General features: G+C 28.9%; 1 protein-coding gene across 6 annotated transcripts in view; it reads left to right on the top strand.

Annotated features, from left to right (window-relative positions):
* LOC131055929 (MADS-box transcription factor 23) overlaps positions 1-7,848 on the top strand; it is a 44,569-nt gene extending 36,721 nt beyond the window's left edge. The window contains exons 1-7 of one of the 6 annotated variants that reach the window (XM_059221679.1): positions 4,715-5,083; positions 6,168-6,234; positions 6,380-6,444; positions 6,536-6,635; positions 6,734-6,775; positions 7,272-7,338; positions 7,463-7,585. In XM_059221679.1, coding sequence (XP_059077662.1) covers positions 4,902-5,083; positions 6,168-6,234; positions 6,380-6,444; positions 6,536-6,635; positions 6,734-6,775; positions 7,272-7,338; positions 7,463-7,485 — 546 coding nt within the window. In that variant the 5' untranslated portion in view covers positions 4,715-4,901 and the 3' untranslated portion in view covers positions 7,486-7,585. Of the gene's footprint in view, positions 1-4,714; positions 5,084-6,167; positions 6,235-6,379; positions 6,445-6,535; positions 6,636-6,733; positions 6,776-7,271; positions 7,339-7,462 lie in introns of those variants that run through there. The other 5 variants (XM_057990252.2, XM_057990250.2, XM_057990251.2 and 2 more) reach the window with 5 other exon arrangements.
* Positions 7,849-9,986: the final 2,138 nt, after the last annotated feature.

The raw sequence follows: 9,986 nt of genomic DNA, 5'->3' as shown, positions 1-9,986 counted from the left end.
ATTTCAAGGATACTTTTGTAGAAACAATATAATTAGGGGGGATTATTAGCATAAATTATATAAATTACATTTTTAATTATGTATGGTTATACAATTGGGAATTGTATTCTTCTATATACCTTACTATTTTTAACTATTGTAATGCCCATCACGAAAACCCTAGACATACTAATCATAAAATCTAAAAAAAGAAAAATAATTTCTTTTTAAAAGTTACTACAACACATAAAACTACATTAGCATATTAATCTTAAGAGTTCCACATAAAACTTAAGTCTGCAAGTGGAATAAATTTGATACATATAAACATTCTTCCCTAGGGTGTCATAACATCATTACTTAAACTACAACATCAAATAAGACAATACATGTAACAACTATCAACAATTTATATTTACTTTCCTCTATCTACACTACTATTCATTTGACTTCTTATAACATAGAAAAGTAATCATATAAATTCCATTAACCACTTATCAATGATATAGTACCATATATATCACTTGTACTTACATTATTACATAATTCATCATTACAATACATATTACATCATATTCAGGTGCTTATTGCAAATATACATTGTGTCTCAAATAGGAAATCATCGCATACAACTGCTCCAAGTATCCATAGCACAGGAACTATAGAAAACGAGAAGCAGCCAACTCGCTCATGAACATACAACAAAGAAAATCCCAATGGAAGAAGGCATCAACCACCTAACCATGTGGAACCAAAAAGGAACCACCCCTTGTGCTCCATATAATGATATAAGGCCCCACACACACTAAGCTTAGACTGACACCTATCTCCCAAGAAACACAACAAGAAAACACAAACAAAGACTATCAACATAAGACATAGGCTTGACCATAAAACAAAGACTAATCAGAGGCTTCCATAAAATCAAGGCTAAGATCTAGGACACACATAGGGGAAAGTGTCATCGCATGTCATCATCAAGGTTATCCTGGCAGTCTCTCTGGACCCCAGTGCCAAGTGACACCCATGTGGTACCAACTCTACCTCTCGTGAAGACAAGGGAGTATAATCATGCCACCAAGGCTTTCCCAATCTTATCCTAAGTCTGAACTAGCACTCCAAGCCATGAGTGGAGCACCATAATTATCTTATTAATATGAAAACTACCCAACACTAATTAATTCATTAAGGTTATCACTTATTTAACCGCAACTTCCAATGATATCTTCTAGAAGCCACTTATAGGCCCCAACACTCACTTGGAAGCCACTCCCCATAACATGTTTCTAAGGTCTAGGGATAAAATGCAAACCAAAAATCATAAAATTATCTCACAAGAATCCAATAATGGATAATCAATTAGTTCACATAAAATAATCTGAACCATCACAGTAAGGTTGATTCTCAATATATTAATCAATAAGACATATCTTATGCAACATCAGGATGCCCAACCAATATACCAAAAGATCAAATACACAAGAAGGAATATCACATAAAATCATCTTAATCAATTGAATTATCCTTTAGAAAAATTACCATAGAAAAATATAGATCGTAAAAGAAGCCTTTGATTTGACACAAACCGACTTCAAAATAATTCAAAAAATTAAAACATATATATAACATAGTGTAGCACACATATAACATAGAGTAGCACATATATAGGATGAAGTAGCACATATATAACATGAAATAGCACATATATAACATGAAGTAGTGCATATATAACACAATGTAGTGCATATATAAAATGACCTGCTAAAGTCTTCCTCAACACAGTCCACAACCAACCAAGCATGCATAGGAAAATTCTTCAAAATTAAAAAGAAATTATTGTTCCAATGCAACCCAAAAATCACCATATTTGTCTAGAAAATATCACAACCTTATCAAATTTTCAGCCAATTCAACAATAAAACAAATCACCTCTAAAAATTCTTTGAAAAGCCCTAAAATAAAAAATATGAAAAAAACCTAAAAATAATCTTGCTTCATGCAAAAAAGCTCAATTAGCAACTTCAATGCAAAGCGTAAAGCTCACTTCACTTCCACCTTTGCAAACAAAGAGAAAATAATTAAAAATAATAATTACTAAATTCAACTCCCCATTAGCCAAATAAATTAACAATTAAAAATAAAAGCTCCAATACTGCAATTCCATAAAATAATCAATTAATAATAGTTATTAAACTCACAATAAATATTATTTATTAATTTCACAATAGATCGTATAACAATATTAATTAATTATTCACCATAAATTAATAAAATCAACCCAACATAATAATTAATTAAAATTAAATAGCACATAACTCCTAGCAACATAACCAAAATATCTGTCATCAAAATATAAACAAAACCATAAGCATCTACCAAGAGTATGAGTCTAAACAAGTCGATAAATGTCTATCCACACATAAAAGAAAAGTGTGTCAAGGAGGGACACTACAACTATTCTAAGATGAAGAAAACATATGAAATATTATCTGGATCCATTTTAACCTATTACCACTATAATAGATTTTTAAATCCTTAGTTAACCACATGCTTATATCTAATCATTTCCAAAGTGGAAAATCTTATCAATCACATATATTCCATTGTACAAGTACACAACCAATACGAGTTTCCCACAAAGGATGCAATGCTACATTATAAATATAAACACACATGATAATTATTGCATCATCTTATATTAAGGCTAATAAGAATATGTGTGTGTATACTTATTAAATGAAGCCAATTTCCATCATTACCCACTTTCATATTCAAATCAAGGTTCATTTAAGTGATACCCAAAATTAGATAATGCTATAGAATAGCAAGCAAAAAAAGTCTACCTCAATTCTTAATTTAAAAAGCTACAACTATAACACTTCAATCTAAGGAAACTAAATTCTCAGGCCTAGCCACCTTTATTATTCACAATTCAACATGAATATCCTAAAATATCTTATAGGATCATCTAGTTCACATAAAGGCTAATGTTGATTTCTTAACAAAAAAATTATTTTGTTTGCACAAACCATACTCAACACTAGGACCTAGTGGATACATGTGAGAATGAAGTTACAATATTGCAATCATAATTAATACACCCAAAAAATATATTCTAATGCAAGACCATGTTGGTTTGATTTGGCTATCTCACAAGAATGGTCAATACCCATTAGACACAACATTATAGAATTGGGTTCTTACTACTCTAGGTAAACATGACTAGTACCCAAGCCATACTCAAGACATATGAAAATTTATATCATTTACATCATCATATTATAATATAGATTCAAAAATATTCTTAACCCTCTAATCTCTTTGTCCTTATGATGTAATCCCATACTTTTCTAGTAGTCTAGTTCATTATCTATATAATATTCCCACTCATCACTTATAACTAATTATGATCTCAATGATAAACAATAAGATATTAGGAAACATCAAACAACATGTCTATAGATGGTTTTTAACTCAATCTCGTTGAATTATATGATAGTTTCTTTTTATATAATCATTCAATAATTTGATGCTACTATAGTACCTTCCCTTAGCTAGCGTGTTAGTTAAAATATTAGGACTCTTATATTTAAGAAGTCTATAGTGATCATTTAGTCTTATAAGGCCATTATCCATTAGTTGAAGTGGATTTCAAAAAGTATTAAATTTCAATATAAAAATATGTATACAATATAGTTTTTATTCCAATAATGAAGTCATTATGACCTACATTCTTAAGTAACCTAGTCAATAAGTAAATAGAAGCAAGATGACGATATTACAATACTAAGGAACATATCATCTAAGAAGCATATATGAGCATGCTCCATTGATAATCTTTTCATCATAATTGTTATTATTATCATTTAGGTACATCCTAGAGAAAACCCTCTATGTTGGTATAACACTTATTCCAATTAGGTATTCTATTATGGGATTAGCCATAATCATGAATTGGAAAACCAAAATTATGTAAAATTTATAAATATGTACGTGGATATATTTTGTAATTTTGTAATAATGAAATTAGATTGACTTTGACTTCTAAAATCAAAACCATTCCATTAGTTATTTTAAGCTTTAGAATACCCCCTAACTCTATTTAATCTCATTAGTGTGTAGCTTTTCTCTCATTTCTACTTTCCAACTATTTCTTTCATCTTAATGATGGATCGTGTAATATGATCCTAACCTTGATGATGAAAAGTATCACACAACTCAAAATCAGAAATTAATAAACAAACATTACAGATTGTGAAAATTATATAAAACTTTAATTCTTAAAATATACAATATACTATAAATAAAAATCAATGAAAATAATATAAATTAAAAATTGGAGAGCTAACTATTCATAAAGACAGACAAGCCTATGCACACACAACCAAAGAGACAAATATAGAGACAAAATGAAAATAAAAATTAAGAAAACGAATTAAGAATGATATGCAAGGTGATATGGTTAAGATATAATAATCTGAAATAATTACAATGCCTGGGTTCATCTCCTCTCGTAAGGTTTTACTTTAAACCCAGAGGATATAACGTCAGTCTTTCTCCAATGGTTAATAATTTTAAAATCAAATTTGACGTACAAAAAGAAACCTACGAAGACTTCAATGCCCTAACAAACGTATTACCTTTTTTCTGAACTGTAACATCAATGCACTGTGGTCCCAAAGCCTTTTCCGTGTAGTGTGGTCCAAGGCCCTTTGTATTGACATGTGTGATCATTCAGTTCGATCTCTAGCTGAAGCTTTATCTCTCTTCACAATTGCATCACATATTCTGCAGTGCATTCTACTACTAGAAACCTGCACCTTACAATAACAGCTGTGCTTGTAACTTGGTATTTCTCTTCATCAATATTCATCTTCTCTGCAACTTTTTTGTTTTGAAGGCAAAGAGGTGTGAGAGAAACAATGGGCAGGGGCAAGATTGAGATAAAGAGAATTGAAAGTACAACAAACAGGCAGGTAACATTCTCCAAGAGAAGATCAGGGCTCTTCAAGAAAGCAAAGGAGATATCAATTTTATGTGCATCAGATGTTGCTGTCATAGTCTTTAATAGCACTGGAAGACTCTTTGATTTCGCAAGCTCAAGGTTTGTTGATATTATTTTTAAATGGATCTGTAGAGAACATATGTTTCTTTATATTTTTTATTGGAGGAAATTAAATTCATAAAATTCTATACATATTGCCATCTAACAATTTATTTAGTTTCAAAAGATTTCAAATAATCTGTTAATGGGTTATTTGCTTTTATACATTTTGACATTAAAAATGCTGGGTTATTTGCTTTTATACATTTTGGCATTGAAAAATGATAATCTTTGAATTTGGATTATCGTTTTTCACATCTTCCCATCTAGAAAAACTAAATAAATAAGATCAAGAAAGCAAAGGAGATATCAAATTTATGTGCAGCAGATGTTGCTGTTATAGTCTTCAATAGCACTGGAAGGCTCTTTGATTTTGCTAGCTCAAGGTTGTTGATAGTATTTCTAAATGGATCTGTAAAGAACATATATATATCATTCATGGGTTATTTTTCTTTATATTTTTTTTAAGGAAACTCTATAGATATTGCCATCTAACGATTTTAAATAGATTAAACATTTATTTTTTCAAAAGATTTCAAATATTTTGTTAATGGGTTATTTGATTTTATACATTTTGACATTGAAAACTGCCAATCTTTGAACTTCAAATTATCTAATATTCATAGGTTGCATTTTCACACAAGCCTTATCTACTAACAATGGTTATTTTAGTTTTTTGTTCTCTCTCATTAGAATTGGTATCAATCTTTGTATGCTTAATTGTACAGAAAAGAATCCCTTTAAAATTAAAGTTCAAAACTTTTTTTTCATAGAAATTGGAAAAATCTAATACATGCTTTTAATTTTCTTATAATATTTAAGATCTGTTTATCTTCTCTTAAGATTAAAAATGGTGGAACACACAGCGAATGCTTTTAGAGGTTTTTCTTCTCTTAGATATGCCAAATCAAAATGGGTATCAGTTGCCAATATTTACATACAAGGAAAGGCAGAGGAAATCATACAGAGAAAAACCTATTTAAATAATGTTATTTTCATAAAAGAAAGTTGAAGAGCTCAATATCTTGAATTTTGAAGATCTATTTTGCTATATTCTAAACTGAAATAAATTATACTGTGATAGCATGAAAAGGATTTTGGAGAGATACAGGAATGCCTCTGGAAGAGGCGTTTGGAACAATGAATATGAGGTGAGCGTCCCCTTTAAACTATTTTCTTTAACAACAAAATACAAATATACAACTTGCTGCTTTCTTAGATCACTGTAAATGATTTAGGTTTTAAAGCACATATAACTTGGTTTTTGTGGTTCGTTTTGTGGTCACTGAACACAAGCAGCAAATGTTGTCTCAATTTAGAAATCTGAAGAAAGAAAATGAGGACCTTCAAAAAGAATTGAGGTAGTATTTTGCTTATAATCTCAAATTTCAGAGTAAATAAAAGGTGTAAGATTAAAAAATCATTGTGTTTTATTCTTATAATCTTGTGTAGTTGTGTGACGGGTGAAAATGTGGAGACATTGGCACCAAAGCAATTGGACTATCTCGAAGAAAATCTTGTACTTGCAGCAAAGAAAGTTCGGGAGAGAAAGGCAAAAAAAAATCTCTATACAAATTTTTACGTATTACTTGAATCAAATAATACTGTATGCTGATCATTTTTTTCCGTTTGCTTGATGTTTCAAAACAGACAGAAGTCTTGAAATATGAACGCCGAAAGACAGAAAGCAAGGTAACACATTAATACAACCATGTAATTTTCTTCATAAAATAGTCTTCATCTATTAACAGAGGTAATTTAGTAGATTTCTTAAATTGATTCTTAGATTTCTGAAATTGATTCTTAGCGTTTAGTAATATTAATGTTTTAGATCATATTTCATGATCTATGATGAAAATGGAACTGTGTGGAAAAATAAAAGTATAGATAAAACAGTAATGTTGATAAATATCTATATATAGAAAATCTTTAAGGAAGTGAATTATTTTTTTGATAAAATATAAGCTAAAACATTAATGTTAATAAATCAAATTCAGAAATCTATGCATACTATTTGATCTGACTCATCTGATTTGACTCTCTTCATCCTGATGATGGATCACGGAGTGTGATCAGAAACATTGATACAAAAATCTTACCCACAATCGAATTCAGAAATGCACTCTTGATAATCATCTTATTTTATGAAAACCCTAAATTTGTTTACTTTGATCTTGGTTATATACAGGTAATCGGATTGCAGCAAAAGCAAAGCATTCTTATGGAATTGGTGGGTATTACCTACGAATTCATTGGTACATACTTTGGATTTTGACAGTCAAAAATAATATATTCAGTAAAATTACATAATCAATAATACGAAAATGATACAAATTCAATCTAACAGTAACACTAATATTGGTTTGTTCAATGCTGTAGCTTGCACATGCGGAAAACCATGAAGAATATGGCTTTACTGTTAGTAACTCGGAGGGGCAAACAACTCCTCCACCTGCATTTCGTGTGCAGCCAAGTCAGCCGAACCTGCAAGGCAGTGGACATTAAAACCCTAGCTATTAGGGTTTCTTCTACACTGTGTTACTCTATAGATTTGTAAGTTATTTACCTTGCATGTACGATGATGTTACTCCATGGACGACAACATATATTTTTATACCATAAATAGATTGCCAGAAAAAGTATGTTAAAAAACCCCAAAAGACTAATCACTCATTTATAGGTTAATCTTCAAAAACATTAACTGTTGATGCTGAATTGTAAGATTTGTATCTCTATATTTATATATCATAACAAATTGCTTGCTTGCTGGTCAGAAACAGGAAATTTAGCTATTAGAAAAAAAAACATCACCAACTTCATTTAGTCAGGTACATTATTTTAAAACCAAATCCAAAAGTTCCAAAATCAAATTCAGAAGCAACTAAGATATAAAAAAACAATGTTGATTTTGAGACATTAGATGTTGCCATAAAAAAAAATTATAGTGTAAATTTCACTAAATGATCTCATATTGTATGCACAAAATATAGGATTAATTCTTAGTTTGTAGTGCAAAACATGTGACATTTTAACTTGCTTGAGTATCAATTAAGAATTTTGCATTCTAATCCATTCTTCCACGCAACTCAATAGTAATAGTTTAATACATTGTCTCATATTTATGAGAAATTATTTTAACTTGTTAGAGGCGTTTCAGTATATTTTGTTTCAAAAATAATGTAATATTGGGCATAACTTCTGAGATTTGATGTTGAGGATTTTATAATTAGTAATCAAAGAAAATTTAATGATAAATTATATGATTTTTGAAGATGGCTGTTTTATCTTTATTAGATAAATATTAATTTTGATTGTTTTAAAATATTTTTTTAAAGAAATATTTGTTTAGATTATAATTTAGAGTAATGTTTATTTAGAATTAATGATTTTAAACAAATATTTTTAAAGTATTGGTTTTGGATTGATAATATAGGTTAGTATTGTTTATTCAATTTATTTTATGAAGTTTGATGTATGTAGGAAATGGTCTAAGTTTGTAAGAAAATTTATTGCTAGTTGCAACAAGGAATCAAATAGAAGGTATCTATTCTATTTTACATAAAATATATGTTGTTATTTAGTATGTTGTACAATGTATGTTGATAATAGAAGACATTTGAAATGTTGGGTGTCAACTTGGGAGAATATTTTCTAGAGAAATATCTTATCACATGCATACATATTGAGGTTTTTCAATAATCAAAATGTGATCCAGAATATCATATAAGTATTAAGGGAAAAGAAAATAATTTAATTAATATGATATAAGAAGATATTTTGTGTTAAGAAGAATGGTTATAAGGTATGATTTTTTTAAAATTGGCATTCCAAACCTTCTATAGATGAATTTTCATAGGCCAATAGGTGGAAATGAAATTTTCTATTTTAATCTAGCAACTTTCATGAAGCTATCTCTTTTATATACCACATAGTTTTGTATTCTATTAGGGCATCATAATCTCAAGGGAACCTATTTGATCCAAACTCTAGTTTAGTTCCAAGGTTAACAAATTTCGTTTCAATACTAAATATTTTTTCCTAAAACTAATTATTAAACACCTTTGACTAACGTGATGACCCTATTTAGAATAACCACTAGGATTTTGTAAAATGGCTTCAATATGAATTATATTAATATATATCATAATAGATAAATCTAATACTATAATTATTCATTCTTAGATTTTGTGATTCAATCTAATTTGGGATTTAAATATGTAAGCACTTTTAAGTGAAATCATTTTGCAATATTGATGACATATTCATAGCTCTTATAGGTTTTTTTGTGTAGGGCTTTAATTTATATTATGTTAAAAATGTAATGTGGATAGTAGCCTTATTTGATATGTTACAAATAATAAGGGAATGATATAACAAAAACAAGGTATATAAGATATCTAGTGGGTAGTAACCTCATTTGGTATGACACAAATAAAAAGATGATATAACAAGAATAATAGGTATATAATATACCTAGTGAAAATATTAAGGTATTTTAATTATAGTAGTATATGTAGAGGGTACATCAAAATATGAATTTAAGAGAAAAAAAATAAAATTAGAAGTGTTTAGCAGTCTCATTTGCACACATGTTCTACAATATTTGATTTATTAAGTGAATTCCACTTAGGGTGTCAATATTTAGGATAACATGAACAATTAAATTACCTAATATAATTAATGTGGGTAGAAATTAAAAATAGTACACTTAAAAGTTATTGATTAGGATTTTAAAGAAACTTTTCGTGCAATTAGAGGTGTCTAGTGCAATATTTTCATAAATAACATAAAATAAATTGATGAATAGTATGGGTGAATCTGCATGAGTATGGGTGGTAGATCTTTTAGAAGTAGTTGAATTGGTTGTTGGAAAGTAATTAAAAGAGATTTAATTTTCCTAAAA

Source organism: Cryptomeria japonica, chromosome 5 (assembly GCF_030272615.1).
Source record: "Cryptomeria japonica chromosome 5, Sugi_1.0, whole genome shotgun sequence".
NCBI classification, from domain to species: domain Eukaryota; kingdom Viridiplantae; phylum Streptophyta; class Pinopsida; order Cupressales; family Cupressaceae; genus Cryptomeria; species Cryptomeria japonica.
Note: the sequence above shows the minus strand (reverse complement) of the source record. Positions and strands in the feature narration are given on the sequence as shown.